Below are 26,024 nucleotides of genomic sequence, written 5' to 3' on the forward strand. Positions count from 1 at the left end.
TGTCAAACCACCTGGGGAATATTCTCATAAGAAAGAACCAGCGGAACATCATCATGTCAAACCACCTGGGGAATATTCTCCATAGGAAAGAAACCAGCGGAACATCATCATGTCAAACCACCTGGGGAATATTCTCCATAGGAAAGAAACCAGCGGAACATCATCATCATGTCAAACCACCTGGGGAATATTCTCATAAGAAAGAACCAGAGGAACATCATCATGTCAAACCACCTGGGGAATATTCTCCATAAGAAGGAACCAACGGAACATCATCATATCAAACCACCTGGGGAATATTCTCATAAGAAAGAACCAGCGGAACATCATCATGTCAAACCACCTGGGGAATATTCTCCATAGGAAAGAACCAGCGGAACATCATCATATCAAACCACCTGGGGAATATTCTCCATAGGAAAGAAACCAGCGGAACATCATCATGTCAAACCACCTGAGGAATATTCTCATAAAAAAGAACCAGCGGAACATCATCATGTCAAACCACCTGGGGAATATTCTCCATAGGAAAGAAACCAGCGGAACATCATCATGTCAAACCACCTGGGGAATATTCTCATAAGAAAGAACCAGCGGAACATCATCATGTCAAACCACCTGGGGAATATTCTGCATAGGAAAGAAACCAGCGGAACATCATCATCATGTCAAACCACCTGGGGAATATTCTCATAAGAAAGAACCAGCGGAACATCATCATGTCAAACCACCTGGGGAATATTCTCCATAGGAAAGAAACCAGCGGAACATCATCATGTCAAACCACCTGGGGAATATTCTCCATAGGAAAGAACCAGCGGAACATCATCATGAAGGAAAGGCAAATTAAAATAAGAAGGAAAAAGTCGTTTTGTTTATAATAAATATTGTTGTAATCATTCGATTCGTGTACTTAAAATAACAACAAACGAACCAAATGCATTAAAACGGGAATATAACAGGAATGTAGGGAACAGCAACGAAAAAGATACAATTTAGAAGCCGGAACGTCAGGTATACGACCAAACAAAAAAAGACATAAAAAATTAAGAAATAGGAACTAATTGAAAACCGGAATTCATTTAAGTCAATGCCATGATGACGGCTGTACAAAGTTTGAATAGAATCTGTCTATTCTGAACCTTTTGTTCAGTAGCTGTTTATTTTAGAGGCAATAATGTGTTAAGCAAAGTAAACCCTGGTAGGAAACAAGCTCTGGTATATCGCGTCCACTTATTAAAATTCAACACTCAATATGTTAGTTTAAATTAAATGACCAGAACTCAATGTTCATTCCATATATCTTTTAGGGAGTACTGATACTTGGAAGGTAGATGATACTCGATTCAAATCGCCACATTTGATAGTATTTCAACAATGAAGTCTGAACAAATTCAATCTTCCGCTCTTTAATCAAGTACAAAAAACATAGGATTTTGTGAACGCTGATCAATGCACAATCTATAACTGTTCGTAACACATTATGGTAATGATCAAAATGTTGGGACCTGGAAAAAAACGACAAAAAGTTTTTTTTATGATTGTCTCTCTTCATTTTAACATGGGCAGCCGGATGAGCAAGCAAGATCTGGTTCACTTATTCCACTGAAAAGAAAAAGGTTAATCAAATTAAAGTCAATTCTTTCAAATAAAAAATCTTTAAAACAATAGTAAACAACAAACAATTTATTATTCATATTGTGTGTGGTTTTTTGGTTTTTTTTATAAAAAAAATTCGTAAAAACTCTTGTTAGGTGATTCAACTAATGTATATTTTTAAGTTTTATGTCGTGATATATTATTCATATAGTAGTTTAAATTAAACATATAGTATTTGCTCAATTTATGTAAAATAGAAAGGACAAAAGTAAAACGTTCTGTTGACAGCCGCATCAAATTTACAAAGATTATTTTTATTTCTTATGAAGTCAACTTCATAATAAATATGAAAAGAAAACAACAGTAGCTTGCATACAAAGATTTTTTTTTTTATTAAATCTAATACTATAAAAGGAATAAAAGATAATTTTTTTGTGATGTTGACGTATGTTTTGTGATGATTAAGTATGTCTTGTTAATGATGACGACAACGATGATGGCTTATGCCAGTATCAATAACAGTTTCTATAAGTACAAGAAATTTGTGTGACCTTCAGATAAAATCTTAAACATGTTTGAAAATTCTAAAATGTTGTTCATTTCAAAGTTTTTCAATAGCAATGTATCGAAAACATGTTGTTGGGTGAATTACATGTTCACAGTATTGCTTATATTGTCTTTATAATATGGCTGCTGCTATAGGATTGTGGAATAAAAAAAGAGAAAAAAGATACAGTTATATACATGTAGCTATGTCAAAAGGGAAATTGAAAATTCAGAAAACAATACAGAAACGAGACTGATGATGGACAAATAAAATTAGACCTAAACGAACAGCAAAAACATAATACTCTACAAACTGTCAATACCAGACGTGGTAACACGTTTATCAAGAAAGGTAAGCATATCAAACTACCATGCGGTAAAAAATGGCAAATAATAAGTAAAATGAGGTGAAGGTCAAATTGGTGAACGAAAGTAAAAAATCTTTGGAATGTGACCATTGTCGCTGGCAATATACTTTAAAGCTAATTATTATATATATTCTTGAATTAAATTTGATGTCATCTTAAATTGGGAATTCTTACTCGGTGTTTGTTGATCTTTTTGGTATAGTTAATGTCATGTGGTAAAATAAAAGGACATGGGGTGGATCACATTAAACAAATATCTCAATAACAAATATCCAATACATCAAAGAAACCAGTTTAAACTTGTCTTTTTCCATCATCTTGACAATTGCAGGAAGGTCCTAAACGATGAACTATACAGTTTACATCTTATAGCAAGATAAAAAATTCCAATAGTGTCGATTCAAATGGTACTCTTTTATATCGATCGAAAAGTTATTTAAGGAACATATTATGATGGAACCTAAATAAATCGCAAAAAGCCTGGTGTATAACATCAATTAAATATACGACTTACAACTAGAAGCAAAATTTAAGACAACCACAGAGCATAAAGAAAGACGTCTTTGTGTTAACGTAGCAACGAAAAGAGAAAGAATTCGATCTTTTGACCTAATTTTTTTCATAAAATGCCTTGAGTAATAACACATTTGTTTATTTTTCGTCTAGAAATCTGCAACAATAAATGGCTTAGATAGGCAGTTACCGTACATATCACTTATCTTTATGAAATGTATTTTTATATAGAGGCTTACTGAGTGGTCATCATTGTGAAAGAAGAAAACTTAAAATAATTATTTTTATACGAAACGAAACACTATCGATTTATCAATGTTTATCCGAAACATACCTGCATTTAGCTAAGCACAAGTTCCTATATGTATGACCGTCTTGACTACAAACAGGGTCCCAGTTATTACTACAACCACATCCACTAACTTCCATGATCTGTGAATTGTTATCGCCGCATGGACAGGTGGTGCCATCACAGTCTTTAGCAACGCCTCTGAAGTATAGTATGCACAAATAAGATAGATCTTATATTGTTTACTTTTATCATAACCTAATTTACGTTTTGAAACGTATCAAGCATTTTAAACATGACCTCAATTTGTGTTTGTTACATTGATTTGTATTCCTAATCCATTTTTGAGATTTGAACAGTAAACTACACTGTCCCCTTATTTTATCTATGTTGAATTAGATTTGTTTTTATTGTAAATAGACTCAGGAATATAAATGACGAACCATTTCTTCCCATATATAGCATTTTCACAATTTCTTATGGTTACAAAAGATTGCAGACCTCTAGAATAGTTTAAGCATAACCTTAAAAACAATCAACGGTTTACAGAAACATAAATCGTTTTACTGGTGATGGTGTGATGGGGATTTACATGTAAGTAAACGTCAAAACTAAAAAGTTAGTCAATTTTAAATTGGTCATAAGATCAGTAAACGATTACGCAACTAACCACAAAGAAAGTTATTTTTCGTTGTTTTCACGTAAAACCATGCACGCGACTTAAGTTTTCCCATATTTGGCAACATATTTTCGTTTCTAACTTGACAATGTGTTTTCACAGAATTTGATGTTTAGAACACCGGAAATATTTTTAAAAATTGTTTTACTCATTTCAAACACTTTTTAAAAAGTTTTATACAGTAGAGATTTTTATCCAAAATAAATTAATGGAGATGGTGCGTTTTGTTTTTTTTTGGTGATTATATTAAATTCCTAATTGAATATCAAAGTGCAAAATTACTTGTTTACTATCATATCAATTTTAAAATATGAATGTTGTGTTTTTCAAAATATCTCTTTGATGATTTTGTATGGAATTGCTATTACTGCGATATTCTGTGTAATGAAACATTTACAGTGAAGTACATACTCGCAATCTCTGAGACAATCGTTATCGTAGATTTGTCCATCTACTCCACAGACTGGGTAATAATATTCTGGACACTGACATGTTGGAAGGGGAACTAATGTTGGCATATACGTTTGTGTAGGCTGTGGTTTTGTTGGACATGGGCACACTCCGTCACAATCCACCGATACCTGCCTGCAGTTTACATGAAGAAAATATCAGTTACAGTGCAATTTGAAAGCATATACATAAAATCAGATAAATGAACGATGATATTTGATTATGAATTAATAGCCTATAAGACGCTAGAAATACGATATAAATGGAAAACATGCTCTTTACTGATATAGTCTGCTTGATATTGTAGATATTCAGGAAGATTTTGAATATTTATTCTTTTAAAAGACATTATTTTAAAATAGACGTTAAAAACGTAACTTTCTATGACTCTTTTCCTCGAAACATTTCTATAAGTATCTAAAACCAATCCCATATTAGAAATTTATGTAAAATTGTACTGGTTCATTGTTATCATTTTTCATTAATAAATACTGTTTAAACTAAAACCATGCCACCTTTGCTCACACTACCTTGTCTTAATCCGTTTAGATGATTTATATTTTCTGATAATACATGTTTATTGTTCATAACAAAGATGCGGAAGATACCTAAGGAATATTTCAAACTCATAAGTCGAAGAGAAATTGACAACTCATAAGTCGAAGAGAAAATTGACAACACCATTGCAAAAGGCGAAAATAAAAGAGAAACTGACAACACCATTGCAAACGGCGAAAAAATAATCGAGAAACTAAAAACGCCATTTCAAAAAGCAAAAATAAGTGAGAAACTGACAACACCATTACAAAAAGTGAAAATAATCGAGAAACTAACAACACCATTGCAAAAAGCGAAAATAAAAGAGAAACTGACAACACCATTGCAAAAAGGGAAAATAAAAGAGAAACTGACAACACCATTGCAAAAAGCGAAAATAATCGAGAAACGAACAACACCATTGTAAAAAGCGAAAATAAAAGAGAAACTGACAACACCATTGCAAAAAACGAAAATAAAAGAGAAACTGACAACACCATTGCAAAAAACGAAAATAAAAGAGAAACTGACAACACCATTGCAAAAAGCGAAAATAAAAGAGAAATTGACAACACCATTGCAAAAAGCGAAAATAAAAGAGAAACTGACAACACCATTGCAAAAAGCGAAAATAAAAGAGAAACTGACAACACCATTGCAAAAAGGGAAAATAAAAGAGAAACTGACAACACCATTGCAAAAAGCGAAAATAATCGAGAAACGAACAACACCATTGTAAAAAGCGAAAATAAAAGAGAAACTGACAACACCATTGCAAAAAACGAAAATAAAAGAGAAACTGACAACACCATTGCAAAAAACGAAAATAAAAGAGAAACTGACAACACCATTGCAAAAAGCGAAAATAATCGAGAAACGAACAACACCATTGTAAAAAGCGAAAATAAAAGAGAAACTGACAACACCATTGCAAAAAACGAAAATAAAAGAGAAACTGACAACACCATTGCAAAAAACGAAAATAAAAGAGAAACTGACAACACCATTGCAAAAAACGAAAATAAAAGAGAAACTGACAACACCATTGCAAAAAGGGAAAAAAAAGAGAAACTGACAACACCATTGCAAATAGCGAAAATAAAAGAGAAACTGACAACACCATTGCAAAAAGCGAAAATAAAAGAGAAATTGACAACACCATTGCAAAAAACGAAAATAAAAGAGAAACTGACAACACCATTGCAAAAAGCGAAAATAATCGAGAAACGAACAACACCATTGTAAAAAGCGAAAATAAAAGAGAAACTGACAACACCATTGCAAAAAACGAAAATAAAAGAGAAACTGACAACACCATTGCAAAAAGGGAAAAAAAAAGAGAAACTGACAACACCATTGCAAATAGCGAAAATAAAAGAGAAACTGACAACACCATTGCAAAAAACGAAAATAAAAGAGAAACTGACAACACCATTGCAAAAAACGAAAATAAAAGAGAAACTGACAACACCATTGCAAAAAGCGAAAATAAAAGAGAAATTGACAACACCATTGCAAAAAGCGAAAATAAAAGAGAAACTGACAACACCATTGCAAAAAGCGAAAATAAAAGAGAATCTGACAACACCATTGCAAACAGGGAAAATAAAAGAGAAACTGACAACACCATTGCAAAAAGCGAAAATAATCGAGAAACGAACAACACCATTGTAAAAAGCGAAAATAAAAGAGAAACTGACAACACCATTGCAAAAAACGAAAATAAAAGAGAAACTGACAACACCATTGCAAAAAGGGAAAAAAAAAGAGAAACTGACAACACCATTGCAAATAGCGAAAATAAAAGAGAAACTGACAACACCATTGCAAAAAGCGAAAATAAAAGAGAAATTGACAACACCATTGCAAAAAGCGAAAAAAAAAATAAATAAAAAAAAAAAACAATCTACAAAACATAACATAGCAAACTACAGAATGAGCAACACAAAACCCACCTTGAAAAAGGGGGTGATCTCAGGTGCTCTGGAAGATTTAGCTGATCCTGCTCTACATGTGACACCCGTAGAAGTGATAATTTGAATGTATACTTACGCACAAAGGAGTTCACATTCATTATCATAAGTAACGCCATCAACACCACAAAGTGGACTATACCATTGTTCACAGCCACATTTAGATGCCGCTTTACATGGACAATATCCGTCACATGCTTTTCCTACACCACTAAAGTAAAATAAAACTATTATCAAATGATTCATATGGTGTTATACTTAAAAAAAAAAACATGCGAAAATAAAAAAAATAAAAAAACTGTACGTGTACTTATAGAAATTTATGTGGAGTCATTGAAGTTATCAAAAACTACAAAACTGTGACTTCAAGTTTAGATATAAAAGTAACTTTCTGATATGATTTAATATTAATGTAGCCCAGTGTAGCATTGTTAGCATATGCTTACAAATAGTTTTGTTAACAAATTGTTTTCAATAAGAATTTTACTGTAATAGTTCAGCTTCTGGTGGGCTGCCGTCCCCCTTTCCAGACCCCTGCTTACAATTTCTTTTTTGGGTTTTAAAAATCTATTTCGAAATGTAATACACTTTTTTATCACTTCCCTTTTAGAACAATAAAAAGGGGTAGGATCAAATTTCCGTGAATTCATATAAGAACAACGGCATTTTTCAAAAGTTCTACAATCTTTACTAAAACACCCATTATTAGATTCATATGTTTACTGTAAAGGTATTATATATCAACATCTTAGCGTATTTCCAAATATTTCACTAGAAAGTTATCAATGTCTAAAGATGACTCAAAACTGCATGCATTCTTGCTAGATTTTAGGCAAATTTGATCAATAATCCAAAAATGACGAGAAGGACAAATCTATTGGAAGTGATTACTAAGTCTTCTTTCGGATACAATAATTTATTTAGGTTAAAGTCTTCTCTCTACGCAAAATTTGAAATTTGCAATATTTTCGGTAACAGCAATATATCACTGAATATATAAGAAAATATGAAAAATTATTAAATACGATTTAGGTATCACAAATACGTTATGTAAACTTCGAATTCCACGGGGTAGGTCATAAAACTTTCCAATTTCGTCCCAGTAAGTGAAACAAAATTAGGGGAAACTTGCCCTAGCTACATCTTTACAATAAATCTAAATAATTGAAAATTCAACCGATGCCCCCCCCCAAAAAAAAACAAAAAACTAGAGGCTCTCAAGAGCCTGTGTCGCTCACCTGTATTTACTGATGCTTTGGAAATCATGTAATATAAGGTTAAAATCATAATTAATAGTATTAGATATTAGATATTATGATGATATCTAAGATAATAACAAAAAACTGCAAAATTTTTGTAAAATTACTAACTCAGGGGCAGCAGCCCAACAACAGGTTGTCGGATTCGTCTGAAAATTTCAGGGCAGATAAATCTAAATCTGATGAACATTTTTGCCACCTGTTAGATTTGCTCTAAATGCTTTAGTTTCAGAGATATAAACCAAAAACTGCATTTTACCCCTATGTTCTATTTCAAACCAAGTCGGCCATGATGGTTGGAAGGCGGGGTCATCGGAAATTTTTTTTAAACTAGATACCCTAATAATGATTAAAGCCAAGTATGCTTAAATTTGTCTCAGTAGTTTCAGAGAAGAAGATTTTTGTAAAAGATTACAAAAATTTACGATAAATTGTTAAAAATTGACTATTAAGGGCAATAACTCCTAAAGGGGTCGACTGACAATTTTGTTCATGACAATTATTTGTAGATCTTACTTTGCTGAACATTATTGCTGTTTACAGTTTATCTCTATCTATAATAATATTCAAGATAATAACCAAAAACTGCAAATTTCCTTAAAATTACAAATTCAGGGACAGCAACCGAACAACAGGTTGTCAGATTTGTCTAAAAAAATTCCAGGGCAGATAGATCTTGACCTGATAATCAGTTTTACCCTATGTCAGATTTACTCTAAATGCCTTGGTTTCAGAGATATAAGCCAAAATCTACATTTTACCCCCTATGTTCTATTTTTAGCCATGGGGGCCATCTTGGTTGGTTTGCGGGGTCATTGGACACATTTTTTAAACTAGATTCCCTAATGATGATTGTGGCCAAGTTTGGTTAAATTTGGCCAAGTGGTTTCAGAGGAGAAGATTTTTGTAAAAAGCTAACGACGACGGACGACGACGACGACGACGGACGACGGACGACGGACGACAAGTGATGAGAAAAGCTCACTTGGCCCTTCGGGCCAGGTGAGCTAAAAACCCACCATCACCACACACAGAAAACAGAATTTTGCATGCCAAAAATCCTCATCTCTTCCTTCCTTCATACTGTTTTTACTAACGGTTCCAATTGATACCACGCGGTGTATTTAAACAATATAACGTTCAAAATTATTTGTATAAACATGTACGTACAGAGTAACCAAAAGAAAAATAATTGCATGAATTCCATGGGTGTAAAAACTGAGTACTTTTCGGTATACACAACAACGAGATTGAGAAATAAGGGTTGAATGAAGTTATATAACTACCCTCTGTTATCTCTCGATTTGTTGATTATACGTGATTTTAAGAAAATTACAATAATCGTTAATATTTAGCAATAAACAAACGAAATATTACTGATATCAATTAAATGGTAGCTAACCTATTAATGTTTTGCAAAAAACGCATACTTTCGACTGATTTTTAACTATTTTTGAAAATTTAAGGTACAAAATGTAGCTCTATAGAGACTCTCTATAGGTACCTTAGACTTAAGTATAATCTTAGGCGTTTTCTTAGTATAAGGGGTTTTATGCATACCACTTAAGTTTTGTGGGCGTGACTTAAAACAACTAAGATTTTACTAAGGAAATACTTAGTTTAAGATTTTTTATGCATACCTCTTAGGTAAAAAGGGCGTAGTTTCCTTAACTTAAGTGTTTACTAAGGAAAATCTTAACTTAAGTAGCTTTATGCATACGGGCCCAGTTTATTACTGTTTTAAGAATTTAAATCACCACTGTATACTTTAAATCACACTAATCAGAAGGTGGTGGAATTCCCCCGCTTCACAAAAGAAGCTTCTTGGTTACATGTAAAACGATTTAGATATTTCCTAATCCAATAAAAGAACTAGAATCTTAAAAAGCAATATAACGAAACTTGTGAAAGAGAGAATAAACCGATGAGTCATTTCTTTCGGTATGTCGAACCCCACTGTTTGATTGTCATAATTTATTGACTTGATATCACCAATAGTCTTATTGTAACAGATAAGGGTGGAGCTTATACTTTTTATCAAAGTATATTCTCGACATAAACATTACAAGCAAATCTAATTAACAACATTAAATAATTATCTTTGCACTTATCAAAAAAAATGTATAAAGTTCAAACATAATATTCATTTACATATAAAGTGCAGAATGAAAGGAAAATTGCAGTGAAATAAGTGAGTTTTACTCGCAGGCTATAAGTAAGATTTTGGTGCCACACTAAGCAGTTCTAAGATATTATTGTGTAACACTCTTACCTCGGTAAAGCACAATTGGAAAGATAGGTGCTACCATCATTACCACAGATAGGTGACCAGCTACACATTGTGTTCTGAGTTGAAGGTGCAGCAGCTGCTTCAGGTGCAGGTACTTCTGGCGCTTGTTTTTCAACAGGTACGTTTGGCGTTGGTTCTGTAACAGGTACTATTGATGCTGGTTTTGCAACCGGTACTTTTGGCGTTGGTTCTGCAATGGGTACTTCTGGCTTTGGTTCTGCAACGGGTACTACTGATTCTGGTTTTGCAATAGGTACTTTTGGCGTTGGTTCTGCAACAACCGCTCCCCCAACAGGTGCTGGTCCTCCTAAAGGTGCTGCCGGTGCTGATCCTTTTACAGTTGGTGCTGAATTTCCAATCGGTGCTGCTTTTGCTGGTCCTCTATTTACATTTGAAGACCCAGCAGGTGCAGGTTTTCCTGAACTAGCTTTGAATACAAATTCCCTAGATGTTTTTGTACTAAAGACAGGTCCTCCTATGCTATTTTGAGCTTTTTGATTTTTACTTACAGCTGGTCCTCCAACAGGTACCACTGGTGCTGGTCCTCCAACGGGTGCCATTGGTGCTGGTCCTCCAATAGGTGCTACTTGTGCTGGTCCTCCAACAGGTGCCATTGGGGATGGTCCTCCAACAGGTGCCACTGGTGCTGGTCCTCCAACGGGTGCCACTGGTGCTGGTCCTCCAACGGTTGCCATTTGTGCTGGTCCTCCAACGGGTGCCATTGGTGATGGTCCTCCAACGGGTGCCATTGGTGCTGGTCTTCCAACGGGTGTCACTGGTGCTGGTCCTCCAAAAGGTGCCATTGGTGCTGGTCCTCCAACGGATGACATTGGTGCTGGTCCTCCGACAGGTGCCATTGGTGCTGGTCTTCCCAGGGGTGACGCTGGTGCTGATCCTCTGACAGGTGCCATTGATGCTGGTGCTCCTACGGGTGCCATTGGTGCTGCTCCTCTAACGGGTGCCACTGGTGCTGGTCCTCCAACAGATGCCACTGGTGCTGGTCCTCCAACAGGTGCCACTGGTGCTGGTCCTCCCAGGGGTGCCACTGGTGCTAATCCTCCAACAGGTATCACTGGTGCTGGTCCCCCAACGGGTGCTGCTGGTGCAAGTCCTTTAAAAGGTGCCCTTGAACCTGGTTTATTTACAAGTGTCGTTCCTACGCGTGTAGCCTGTACTGGCCTATAAATAAAATCTGACGCAACAGGCACTGCTCCAGGTCTTCCAGATCGTACTAAACCAGATGCTGAACCCGAATTTGTTCCAGCACTGGCCCCTGGTACTGTTTCAGATGCTGGTCGTCCAACACGGGTCACTCCTGTTGCTTTTCTTGCTAATTGTGCGGCACCTGGTGCTGTCCCTGGTACTCCTACAGCAGAAACTACCGGCGTAAAACCTGGAACTGGACGTCCCACGCTTCCTACTGTTCTTGCGCCTGCAGCTATTCCCCTACTACTTGAAAAGGTTGGCCTTGCATTGGGTTCATAGAATGATTGTCCCGAAAAAGTCACTCCTGCTTGGCCTTGGTTTAGTCCGGAAAAAGACATCTGAGATCTATGCCTAATTGCAGTAGCACCGTTTGGAGGTGTCAAAGGTTTATAAGGGGCATTTGATAGACTAGGTCGACTTGCTGCAACTGGAGGTATTACATGTGGTCGTGAAGGAGGGGCTGGCTTATTTGAAGCCGGTAGAGAAGGCCCTGGCCTATTTAATGCTTGAGGAGGAGATCCAGGCCTATATGAAGCTGGCATTGGAGTTCCAGGTCTATTTGAAGCTGCCAGTGGTGGTCCGGGCTTATTTGAAACTGGTAGAGGAGGTCCAGGTCTATTTAAAGCCGGTAGAGGGGGTCCTGGTCTATTTGAAGCCGGTAGAGGGGGTCCTGGTTTATTTAATGCTGGAGGAGGAGATCCAGGCCTATTTGAAGCTGGTAGAGGAGGTCCAGGACTGTTTGATGTTGTCAGTGGTGGTCCAGGCATATTTGAAGCTAGGAGAGGGGGTCGAGGCCTATTTAAAGCTGGAATAGAAGGTCCAGGCATATTTGAAGCTACCAGTGGTGGTCTAGGCCTATTTGAGGCTGGCATAGGAGGTCCGGGCCTATTTGAAGCTGGCACAGGGGGTCCAGGCTTGTAAGGAGGTGAAAGTTGAGGACGTGTCCTTTGATTTGATGGAAGAACTCTTGGAGCTGGCTGGTAAAAATTGGCTGCTACTGGTTGAGGTCGGTTAAGTCGTGGTATAGATTTCCCTTGTTTTATAGTGAACCTCTGATTATTGTCGTTAACTCTTATAGCAGAAAATTTGACTCCAGCAGTCTGCGGCTTATTACGAGATGTAGCACCACCGGAAAACACATATCTTGGCCCGTTTTCAGGCGCTGATCCACTTAACCCATTTACTAGGACAGCTGAAAAATATAAATAAACATCTGTTAGATTCTTGAAAAGTACAAAATTTACAAACTCTATCTAGAATATTTCCGGACTTGCCATCATAACATTTTTAAAGGTTGTTGATATCACTACTGTCAACATAAATCTTGCATGATCGAGAATTAAGACCATCAAGACTTTCGTGTGTCTTAAATAAATAGATAGCAGTGTAGGGCAGCATATTACATTCAGTGGGTAAAGTATTATTTTATTAGCCTTTATTAACTTAGAGCATTCTTTGTTACTCTGTATTGGTTATAATTGTTGGGTTTTTGTTATTATTTTTGTTTCTTTTATACCGATTTTATAGATTTTATGTACTTTTTCTGTACTAATAATTTATGAATCTTATGTAATGCCATTGATGGAGAATAAAAACCTGATTTTCTGTTGTAAAAACAAACTTCGTCCCCCCACATGTTAACTTGTATTGAACTGAGTAACGTACATTACCATTGTCCAAAGATCAAGCACGCCGAAAACAGAAAGAAGATTTTTTGCTATATTCTATTTTATGTCTTATCATGCCCGTGTAATGTAGACAAGAATGTATTCTGTTTCGATATAATTCAATTTGTTATAAAATTAATGGAAAACCTTACTTATATATGTTAGTAAAAAAAGCTATTGAAAAAAACAAATATGATGATACATTGTGATAGTAGGTCCAGTCGAACAAAGGAAATCAGTGATGATTGTAACTCATCGAAATTAGGCGGGAAACCCCTCTTTCGTGTGTTTTCTTCTGCACGTTTACGAGAAAAGAGCAAGTGAAAGCCATACATTTTTGAAAGTTTTCATGTTTCAAATTTGGTTTGATTCGAATGAAATATTTCAATTGTAGACTATTGGTTGCGACAATATTGACTTTGTTTCTCGTTTGTTTAATGACAGTGAGAAGCAAGTATCATTTAACTCTACGGTTCATCAGGTTTACTCAATTTGAAGTTTTTAGCTTTGATGTATTACTTTTTGTTATAACTTAACCCGTTCTTAATGAGTGTATTGATTATTAAAATATTTCGATATTGTTCTATTGAATATACCAACATCCCCTTTTATATAATAGTTTGTATGGCAACATACATTATTTTCTGTATATAAATATTGGCCTGTCGTGAATGATGTTTTCATTAGTAACAAATCATTTCCTCAGACGATGGCATTGAACTATCATGTGTCATAGTGTATGGAAATTTATTCTCGTTGTATGCAATTAACACGACACTTACAATGTTTGGAGCTAACGTTCTAAGAATTTACATTATGCATGCATGAATCAGCAATTTGCCATTTATTTTTTAGCAAGCTGATGGGACGATTTAGAAGAAAATCCTTAACAAAGACTGAAATCCCTATTGTTAGAAATAAAGGAGTTGTAAACTTTAAACTTTTCAACCTGCCGCCTATTCCAGTGCACATGCGTTCACACTAGATTTTGGTTGGGTTCGTTTTGCTCATTATATTGGTTTCTGTGAATTATTTTTTACTGTTGTTTGTATATTCGTCTTTTTCTTTAGGCTATGGTGTTCTTCGACTTATGGTTGATTGCTCCCTTTGCATATTCTCCCTTTTTCTTTTAACCATGAAGTTCTTATACCTATGGTTGATTGTTCCCTTGGTATCGCCTCCTTGTATACTTTTGGTTATGGTGTTCTTCGACTTATGGTTGATTTCCCCTTTGGTATCGCCTGTATTCTTTTTGCTATGGTGTTCTTCTACCTATGGTTAATTGCCCCTTTGGTATCGCCTCCTTGTATTCTTTTGGCTATGGTGTTCTTCGATTTATGGTTGATTGTCCCTTTGGTATCACCTAATTGTATTCTTTTGGCTATGGTGTTCTTCGACTTATAGTTGATTGCCCCTTTAGTATCGCCTCCTTGTATTCTTTTGGTTATGGTTTTCTTCGACTTATGGTTGATTCCCCCTTTGGTATTGCCACCTTGTATTCTTTTGGCTATGGTGTTCTTCGACTTATAGTTGATTGCCCCTTTGGTTCGCCTCCTGGTAATCTTTTGGTTATGGTGTTCTTCTATCTATAGTTAACTTTCCCTTTGGTATCGCCTCCTTGTATTCTTTTGGCTATGGTGTTATTCGACTTATGGTTGATTGCTCCCTTTGCATATTCCACCTTTTTCTTTTAACCATGAAGTTCTTATACCTATGGTTGATTGTCCCTTTTGTATCGCCTCCTTGTATTCTTTTGGCTATGGTGTTCTTCGACTTATGGTTGATTGCCCCTTTGGTATCGCCTCCTTGTATTCTTTTGGCTATGGTGTTCTTCTATCTATGGTTGATTTCCCCTTTGGTATCGCCTCCTGGTAATCTTTTGTCTATGGTGTTCTTCTATATATGGTTGATTGCCCCTTTGGTATCGCCTCCTTGTATTCTTTTGGCTATGGTGTTCTTCGACTTATGGTTGATTGCCCCTTTAGTATCGCCTCCTTGTATGCTTTTGGCTATGGTGTTCTTCGGCTTATGGTTGATTGCCCCTTTAGTATCGCCTCTTTGTATTCTTTTGGCTATGGTGTGCTTCGTCTTATGGTTGATTGCCCCTTTTGTATCGCCTCCTTGTATTCTTTTGGCTTTGGTGTTCTTCGACTTATGGTTGATTGCCCCTTTGGTATTGCCACCTTGTATTCTTTTGGCTATGGTGTTTTTCTATCTATGGTTGGTTGCCCCTTTGGTATTGCCACCTTGTATTCTTTTCGCTATGGTGTTCTTCTACCTATGGTTGGTTGCCCTTTGGTATCGCCTCCTTGTATTCTTTTGGCCAATGGTGTACTTCGACTTATGGTCGCATTCTATGAATTATTTCACTGCAAGTGGTAAATTGGGGATGATTGGCGAAGTCGCGACATTTAAATAGATTTATTGTGAATCCGTGTTGAAGTTACCGATGATTTGATAAGTTGACAAACTTGAGAACCTGAATGAAAACCTCCAGAGTCATAATTATCATTTTGCATTCTTCCAACACTTAATCTCGAGTGCGGGGAGGTCGTGTGTTCCAAACCCTGGCCGGGTCAAACCAAAGACTTTTAAAAATTGGTATTTGCTGCTTCTCCGCTTAGCACGCGGCATTATGGAGTAAGAGAAAAGACTGATCGGCTCGGAGTCAGAATAATGTGTTCGGGTAGGGAGACATGTCTTACTGCGGATTGTTATCTTGTGAACTAGCACGTTAAAAATCCGACCTAGCGTCTCGATCTAGTACAAAGCATGTTAATATTCATATTACATTAACATGCTATCGTCTTGAATATGTATTTATTTGACCGCTGAACGTTAAACAGTCGCCCATCATCAGCATCAAATAACACTTACTGTACTATATGTTTAATCCAATGGTTCGACCGGGGGTAAAGAAATATGACCACCTTCTCCCATACAACAGTAAAATCTATGCTGACGAGGGCCGTTCACTTGATTGTGCGGGATGTATAAATACGCAGTCATAGAGGTTCGGATTTTGAACGTTAAAGCCGATGCCTCCTGTCTGGAGAATACCATAGCAAAACGCTTTAGGGTCCATAGAGGGCCTGTTGCTATGTTAATATCTGCTCCTATCCAATATAATCGGTTTCCAGTGGCTGTTTTTTTTCGCTTTTAGTCCCAGTCTACCTCCATTGCAGAACTTACTTATCGGATCAATTGTTAATTTATTTTCGTCCCTAATATGCACGAAATATTTGTCACTGGACATTAAGTAAAGTCGCTCAATTTATCAATCTTGAACATATTAGACGTATACCTTTAATTCGATATGAATGGTATCGTATGTAAAAACGTTCTGCTGAGTCTTCTTTAGCATGATCATTGTCTATATGGTATTGCGCGTCTTCCGAACGTGCACATACAATAAAGAGCGTAGATTTTAAGTGACAGTTTACCCCAGACCGTTAATTGTTTGAGTCAATTTTATATCAGATAATTATTTGTCGTGATATTACTTAGATACGTTAAAAAAACAGATTTGCTTGTTTCGGTAAATCATATTTTTTGTTAAATAGATGAATACAACTTTTCCAGTTCTGACAAATGCGAAAACGACCATTTCAAAGAAATATTCTTACTGAATTCAAAAATAAGTTCCTCGCTTTCATATTTCATTCACTTCTATAATCTTTGAAGTATATATTAAAACTGAAAATGGAAATGGGGAATATGTCAAAGAAACAACAACACGACCAAAGAGCAGACAACAGCCGAAGGCCCCCAATGGGTCTTCAACGCAGCGAGAAAATCCCGCACCCGGAGGTGGTCCTCAGCTGGCCCCTAAATAAAATTGTGTACTAGTTCAGTGAAAATGGACGTCACACTAAACTCCAAAACATGATTGTATGATTTTCACGCGTTAACAACGTTTAACAATGTCATTTTCTTTATTTTTTCTACTTTCATTTTTTTTAGCAAAAGTATTTCGCATCTAAATTGATAGGGCAAAGTCCTTTGTTAACTATGACCAATAAGTTCCCGTGTAAAATAGTTATAATTTCTCTCTTTTAGTGTTGTTAAGGATTTCGCTGCTCTTGTTTTTCACTTTTTGTCAGATATTTAGAATCATGTGGTTTTATTCATGCAGTGTCATTAAAACAAATAGCCCGTTAACCCTACTTTTCTTTTCCTTATTCTATTACATATAATTTATAAAACCATTTTTGAAAATCCTATAAAATCCTATAAAATCCTATAAAATCCTATAAAATCCTTGTTATTTTTTCATAGTATTTTTTATAGAGAAAACGGTTCTTATGTTACATGTATGAAATACCTAGAGAGAATCATTTCCTGCGAAATTTTCAATGGATCTTATCTTAAAACAAGGACACGGACCTATCATTTTTTCTTGCTTTTTTAATTCCGTTGTTTATATTCTTTCAATTTATATCCGTTTTTCAAAAGTCTTGTTATTATAAAACAGAGCAGCGAACATCATTAAGCTTCTTTGGGTTTGAGGTTTTTCTGGTGTCGGCCAATTTCAAATCCGGTTTTCTTCAGCAATATAGAATTGAAACACAATTTATTCTTCTAGATTTTTTATGAAAAATATTAAAAGTGAATAATTATAAGAATCGCAATTTATCTTTAAAACGATATAGCATTTTGATGCATTGTATACATGTAACTATATAACTCTTTTGTGTTCCCAATAAAATTCAACATTCATGACAGCACGTGCTTACCATGACAACGTCACAACAATGCATAGGAAAACAAAGGTAAAGCTTGATATAAATCGTAATTTCATTTTCGTAGCATGAAAATGTAATTATAAGAATTCAGTGGTTCTATTTGTAATTTCAGGGTTGTAAAACCATTGATCATAGGCAGATTTTTAGTATGAAGCGTTTCTTCATTCGAAATGTCACGGTAGGTATAGTGTCCGGCTAGGATCGTGGTTTTTCGAGTGAATCTGTCCATTTTTTTCGAGTGTAGATCGGGCTTTTTCGAGTGATAAAACATGCGATTAGGTGAATTAACTACTAATTCGTAATTATAATAGTTTTTTACGTGACTACCCATCTTATTTTGAATACTATACATGTTTTGAGTAACAAAGAAGCACAATTTTCTTGTATTTAACCATTAAATTCAGTGTTTGTTATTGTCCGGGCTTTTTCGAGAGGAACTGTGAAACCGTCCGGGTTTTTAAACAAATGTTTCGGGTTTTTTAACGAAAATTGTTAAAGAAAAAAGTTATTTCTGAATTTAAAAATTGACTTTTGTAGTATATAAATGTAATTTAATGAATGAAAATATCATATATTCTCAATAAATCACCAAAACATATTACTACGTTGATCAAAATTAACCTTTTTCAATTTAATGCAAGTTTTCTGTTCGGAAAACATTCTACCACAACTTTCCAGTATTAAATTTGAAATTATTGGATCCTTTATAAAAAGGTCTTAAGAACATAGTGCAGGAGACTCATAATCTTTTCAACTTCATTTTATGGTATTTTTGCTGTCACAGTTAATAATATTTTTCGTGGTGAACCCCGGAGATTTTATACGGTACGTATTATGGTATACCGTTGTCCGTCCGTCGTCAGCATGTCGGACAAAACTCAAAAACGCTGTAACCAATTTACATGAAACTTCGGTGAATTTTTTTTATCTATTGAGGTATCCTCCCTTTCGAATTTTATAAATTTTAGATTTTACGTTTTCGAGTTATAGGATTTTATTAAACAAACTAGAGGCTCTAAAGAGCCTGTGTCGCTCACCTTGGTCTATGTGCTGCAGTGCATATTAAACAATGGACACTCTTCTACATTAAAGACAAGAATATAATTCATGACAAAATTCTCTGTTTTGGTGATGGTGACTTGTTTGTAGATCTTACTTCACTGAACATTCTTGCTGTTTGCAGTTATCTCTATCTATAATGAACTTGTTCCATAAGTATTGGAGGAGAAGATTTCTGTAAAAAAATTTTGCGTAGCACATGATCCGCTATCCTTAACATTAAAATACAGTTATTAAGCTGCTCAGAGTGTGATCTGTTCAACAGCAATTAAAACTCTAGACGTATATATCTGAGCATCACGGGGCGACACAATGTAAAAGTTAACGGACGACGACGGACAACGACGGACGCCAAGTGATGAGAAAAGTTCACTTGACCCTTAAGGGCCAGGTGAGCTAAAAAGGGCCGATTTTACAGTTTTCGGACAATATTTTTAAAGTGCTTTGAGGAGTTTTCATGAAACTTTGGTGACTGCTTTATATAGATTAAGGTTACCTCCCTTTTAGTTTTTTTTATAAATTTTTGATATGACATTGAGAAATTATTTATAGGTTTCATAACGAGTGATAATGGATATGGCAAGATATCAACTCGAGTTATTTTTTAAAAATTTCAATATAATATTAAACGATGCTCCGGCGAGTTTGATATCAAGCGTATCATGCGCCCATGGCGCAGTGTTTATTAAAAAAAGGAGTAAGAAACCTACTGGACAGCAGTGAAGAATCAGAAAAATGCATTTGTTTTTGTTAGATGTATTTCTATTTGTATCCATCTGATGAGTTAAGCCTTTTTCAACTGATTTTTATAGTTCGTTCTTATGTTGTACTGTTACACCACTGTCCCAGGTTAGGGGAGGGTTGGGATCCCGCTAACATGTTTAACCCCGCCACATTCTGTATGTATGTGCCTGTCCCAAGTCAGGAGCCTGTTATTCAGTGGTTGTCGTTTGTGATGTGTACATATTTGTTTTTCGTTTATTTTTTTACATAAATTAGGCCGTTAGCTTTCTCGTTTGAATTGTTTAACATTTGTCATTTCGAGGCCTTTTATAGCTGACTATGCGGTATGGGCTTTGCTCATTGTTGAAGGCCGTACGGTGAGCTATAGTTGTTAAATTTTGTGTCATTTGGTCTCTTGTGGAGAGTTGTCTCATTATCTTCTTTTTTTATATGTAATAAAAAATATTCTACTAAAAGACACTTTATACGACCAGTTTTTATTCCCATTGACAATAACATCTGAATTAAATTTCATATATAGTTAACAATGAAATGAATAATTCATCAGCTTAATTCACTCTTTGTACGTACGTCTCAATCCAAATTGTCTATGCTTACATTAGATTGTTGACATCATGAATATATACTGTACATGTAATTTATTAGATGTGACAAACAACAATATATACAGATGGCTGATACTTGTTTATAAAGTCTAAATGTTAGTACACCTTTATTAAACTGATGAATGCGTTGGTTTCGTGCCTTAAAAAGTACATAATTTGATCCCTTATTTATTGTTTTTAAACGTAAATACACTGACACACAACATTCTAAGCTATATTAAATTTGTATAATCACTCGATAAAACACGGACGCACTCGAAAAAGCCCGGACTGCTCTCGAAAAAACCCGAACACATAGAAATGAATTTAGTCTCAAAATATCGTTTTTCAATGCAACAACAAGAATTTTTGTAAAGTGTCTGTATATCTAAGGATATATGGATTCCATGTATGCATTTCCATCGACGTTTGCATTGGTATGTGTATAAAAATGTCTTTATTCTGTTTTTTGGAATAAAAGCATTGTAAGGCTAAATTCAACTTTTTGAACGAAAAATAATGTCGGATTGATAATATCTTTTCATCTCAAATACTAACACACCTTGTATATCCTTTTATATTAAACTCAAGCTTCTATATCACGTCTTTTCAGAAAGTAATTCTGTTTGTTTACATTTTTTATCATTTTCACTCGAAAAAAAGTGGTCACACTCGAAAAAACCCGATCAAATCACTCGAAAAACCACGATCCTAGCCGGACACTATACCTACTGTGAATGTTATTTGGTTAACGCCTTTTAACACCCTAATAAAATTACAAAAAGGAGCACTCTATTCTTAAACAACGACAGTGTTCTTTGTTAAGCTTTATTTGCAAAAGAACATACCACACATTGCTGTACGCTGTGGGACCTTATCGTTCATTTTTATGACAGAAATAAAAACTACCATAATCAAATGTTTGTATACGAAAAACGAAATACAAAGGGATAATTAATTCACAATCTTTCCGCTTGTCAGATTCATTCAAATATTCTATCTTTGATTCAGAACAGTTATTTTTGGCATTTTATTCATAAAACTGCTAGAATTTGTACATAAAAATGTATATGTAAATGACATGTTGACTTCTTTGTTTTAATTAGTACATGTACAATTACAAATTTCGTGTCGATATCAAGTCGTGTGGGATGTGATTTGGGAATTTGACTCTTTCGTCATTCTAAAAAATGTCTTGCAAACAGTTGAAGGGCAATATTTTAGACTAAAAGGTCATAAAACTTTCGAGTACTCAGACTCAGAAATCAACCAATGAAAATATTGGATTTGTTTCGAGCACAAATTTTGTACTCCGAGTAGTGAGTTACGTGATATGACTGAAAGGCAAGGGATACGGCGCTCTAGAGTCCAGACATATCCATCATACATCACTCAACCGAGGAAAACTATTTTGCTAGCTTTTAAAATTTCTTACATGCCAGTTTCCGTCTTTTCCGGACACCGCGGAGTACTCGTATTTACATGGTAAATTGACTCTGAAACATTGTTTCACAATCAACAATTATTGTTCTAGAATTTATAGCGCCCACCATGTTTATGACCTGGGAGTCTTTTTTTTTTTTATTTTAAAGATTAAATAGTGACCTCTAAATAATCCCATTTATTGTTCGTGTGCTGTATATTTTGTCCAATAGAAACTCGTATCAATTACTACTTGGTCATGACTTTCTCGAAAGGGCATGATTGTTTGATAAGTTCTGTGTTAGGGTTAAACTCAGCCTCAACTGACGTCATCACCAGATTGCCATCGTTTTCATGTGAATCCACCACAACAGACCATTAACATGTGTTGTACGTTCTTTTACCAATAAAAATTTTACAAATGCTTTCCATTCATTTGCGTTGACCAGTGGGTAATAATACGGATGTTTCAGTCGAATGAGACTACTTTTACATTAATAATATATATTTATCCGGATTTTTAATCGGAATTTGTAAAGCCAAAAAAAGTGTTGTTTTTTTTTTTCTTTTTTGACAATGGTTTTGTTTTCTTTACTCCCGTTCCCTTAATGATTTATTTTCTTTTTGTTTGTTTTTTTTTTCTGTTTTGCCCTCAATATATATAGGTGTGCGTTTGTTTATTGTTTGTATCAGTAGCTGACTGGTTGCTTTTGATCATTTTATTTTGTCTTTTTATTTCAAACTTTTATTACTTAATTTTGGTTTGTTACATTCTACCCGTTATAGAAAGAAGATGTATGGGGTCATTGACACCTACCCCGAGTATTGTTTTTATATTTGACCAGCAGTACTTTAACCTCTTCACTCTATCGCACTGGCCAATGCCTAGTAGAAACAAATGACTTAATATCCAATGAAAGATTTTTTCATTTCCAATTAAATTACCGAAAATTTGAATATGTATTTGGTAGAGATTATTTCCTTCTTTTCAAATTACCAAGCCTATTCGAAACAAATCATGATTCCCCTTACTACCGATTGTTTTATCATAACATGAAATCATTAAGTCGATTCTAAAAACAAGAAAGCAAGAAAAAGGAAATTTAGTTCCATTGTTCATTCATATGTAAAATACCAATTAATGTCTTAGACTGTCTTACAAATTAAATATGACCAGTAATATAATAGAAACATTCCTATATATATATTCGTATAAGTAAATATTCATGATACATTCCAATGTATTTCTATATATTTTATTGGAAAAATAATCCCAAATTTCATTAAAGCTATGTCACGATTTAATAACAGTACTCTCCTTTTCAGGATTTACAGTTTGTATTTCATTTTTGTGTTGTTTCGAGTTTTAAATGCGTTATTTATTATTTCTTTCTGTCCAAGATTTATAAATTTTAAGCTTTTTGAGCTTAGCAAAATTAAAAAAAATATTAACTACATAGATTTTAACTACGCCAATCACAGCATTAACACATGATCGTTATTAAACATGTTAAACCTCCTAGTCAGGAATACGTCGCACGATAGTGGAAAACAAGAAAAAACATGCTTTACCTTGTCAAAATCATCTTCCTCTAGATCATTCTATTCCTGTATGAATTATGTTAAACAATTTTACATTTTTTAGCAAGAAACTCACCGTAACCAAGTAAACAAGAAGAAATTAATATAAGACTAGATCCCATCACTAGTTATGTTGATTTCCTAGTACTACGAGATCAAAACTTTCATTTGAGAAACAAAGCAAACGGGACGGAACTAAAAGCTAAAACAATAAATGGCCATTTTATTGGTAGACGTTTATTAAATAGCCCAATCAATCAACTTGTCGCTTAAGACTGTGTTATTTTCGTACTATTCGGACAGATTAATGCCCTCGTAACAACCAATACATGATATTATTAATTTGGTAGAACGGTTTTTTACAAGATCCATGTATTTTTAATGCATTACATATATGTGACAAATAACCAGTACTGACACGTACATGCGCTGTAAATAATCACTAAATACAATAATAATTTACTGACAAGTACTCTTTATGAGATTTGCACAATTTTGAATGGTTTACCTTCCATTTAACGATTATGTACGAAGTTTAAATAATTGAATAACTTTTTTTTCTGTTTAAAAAAAGACAACCTTACAGAATAATAAAATGCTGTAATAGGGAAGACGTAAAGGACCTCACAAATACATTAATCGATTTCGAAATCACGAAATTAAGAAATCGTGATCTCTGATTAAAATCTTTATAACGAATTTCGGGTCTACGTTACCATAGATGTGTATGACTTGTGATAAGGGGATTTAATTCGTTATAAGTGTTTGCTATTATTCGTGAAAAAGGCTTAAATTCGTTTTCACGAATTTGAGAAATCGAACTGAAACAGCGTAATTTCACTTCTACCGGTTTTTTTTTATATAAATTATCGTCATTCTACTAAAACTAAAAGGCTCCAATGCCCTCTGACATAGTTGACCCGAGACTGATTTGGTGTACTGTTTAGGCCTATTTGACTTTGACGGAATACTTCAAAAAGTATATCCGATGAAGGCTATACACGGAACATGCGTCATGTGACTTCAATTTGTGTTTTAGTACAAAAGCAATGCAACACAATAGTTAATAATCTGTTATAAACTGTTGTCTAACACACATGTTGAATAAAAAAGTGCTAATTCAATAGTGAGGGTTTTGTTAAAGTCTGTTTTGTAAAATTTGATCAACCAACTATTGGACATAGGTCCATGTAACACTTAACAATTCAAAATTCCAAAAACAAATTCAATTTTTTGAAATTTTGAAAATTTCAACCAATAATTAGAATTTTAACATTCTAAAATTCGTTTTAAAATTTTATAGTTTTGACATTTAATCAAACTTTAAAAAATACTAAACTTAACGTGCAGGTTTGATCATTTCGCTTTTTAAAAGTTTGAAAATTTTGATTTTTGGTTAAAATTTAAGAAAGGACTAAATAAGTAGGTACCTGTAAAGTGCGAAACGGAATAAAAACAGAACGAAACGAAACGAAACGAATATTTTTTTGAAAATCTAGATATAAAATGATACAAGAGGCTGAGTTGTTTGGTCTACAGGGAGACAATGAGAAATATGTTTCTTTAAATCGGAAAACTAATTAGTAAGACCTAATTTTGACGGATATCTTTGAGGTGCGAGACGTAATAAAACGGAACGAAACGAAACGAAAAAAAAAAACAAAACGAAATTTGCAAAAAACGAAATGAACATTTAATTAAAAGTTAATATAGACAATGGAACAAGAGGCAGACGGATGTAAGCGGAAAAAAATTGAATAAAAAGATTAATATTTCTAAAAAGCGGAGAATTAATTTTGAAATTAGAAAACACTTTTATTATGATCATTAATAAGTAGGAATAAGAAGAACAAAACGAATATGATAAATTTTAACTGCAAAATAATAATTTTGAATAGAGGTTTTATTTCTTTGAACAAATCGGATATCACATGAGATAGCATTTAGGAAAAAGGCAAAAGAATTAGCTAAGGCAGCTAGTCGTTCTCTGGCGGAAGTAGTATCAATAGGAAGATTGAATAAAAAATTGAGTACACTTAACTTCATACAGCTGCGGTCGAATCGATATTACGGTAGTAGCATTAGGAGCACTAAGGCACAGTGTAGATACTATTCTGTACGCTATCTGGAAGTCGCGATTTTCGAAGCGATGATTTCCAACTGGCTAACAGGACGGTTTTGCCTACGGTGACTTTTCTCATCATTTGTTTACTCCTATATCTATAAAGTGCTTTGAACATCTTCAAGGTATGTATAGCATCATAAATATGAGTAACTGTAACAAAAACATGCATAAGAATATAAAATATACGTGTGCATCACACCAACTTGATAGAAAAAAGTGAAATCGATGGACAATTTTGCTCTCGTAGTACAAAGCAAATAATCTTTTAATGCAAATATTTGCATCAGTTTACAGTTAAATATATACTGTTTCAATATTCTTTTCGTATTTAAGTAGAATATTCGTATTTCCCATAAAAAAAATATGTTTTCCTTGAGGATCCCAAAAT

At 34.5% G+C, this 26,024-nt stretch overlaps 1 protein-coding gene across 1 annotated transcript; it reads right to left on the reverse strand.

Annotated features, from left to right (window-relative positions):
* Positions 1 to 1,393: 1,393 nt before the first annotated feature.
* On the reverse strand, positions 1,394 to 23,691 carry LOC127725627 (basic proline-rich protein-like). Its single transcript, XM_052232717.1, has 6 exons — positions 23,588 to 23,691; positions 10,486 to 12,901; positions 7,034 to 7,165; positions 4,406 to 4,579; positions 3,361 to 3,516; positions 1,394 to 1,605 (listed from the first exon to the last, which is right to left on the reverse strand). Exons 1-6 carry the CDS (start codon positions 23,631 to 23,633, stop codon positions 1,557 to 1,559), a joined length of 2,973 nt encoding a protein of 990 aa, XP_052088677.1. The 5' UTR covers positions 23,634 to 23,691; the 3' UTR covers positions 1,394 to 1,556.
* Positions 23,692 to 26,024: the final 2,333 nt, after the last annotated feature.

Source organism: Mytilus californianus, unplaced genomic scaffold (genome assembly GCF_021869535.1).
Source record: "Mytilus californianus isolate M0D057914Y unplaced genomic scaffold, xbMytCali1.0.p SCAF_15, whole genome shotgun sequence".
Classification (NCBI taxonomy): Eukaryota; Metazoa; Mollusca; class Bivalvia; order Mytilida; family Mytilidae; genus Mytilus; species Mytilus californianus.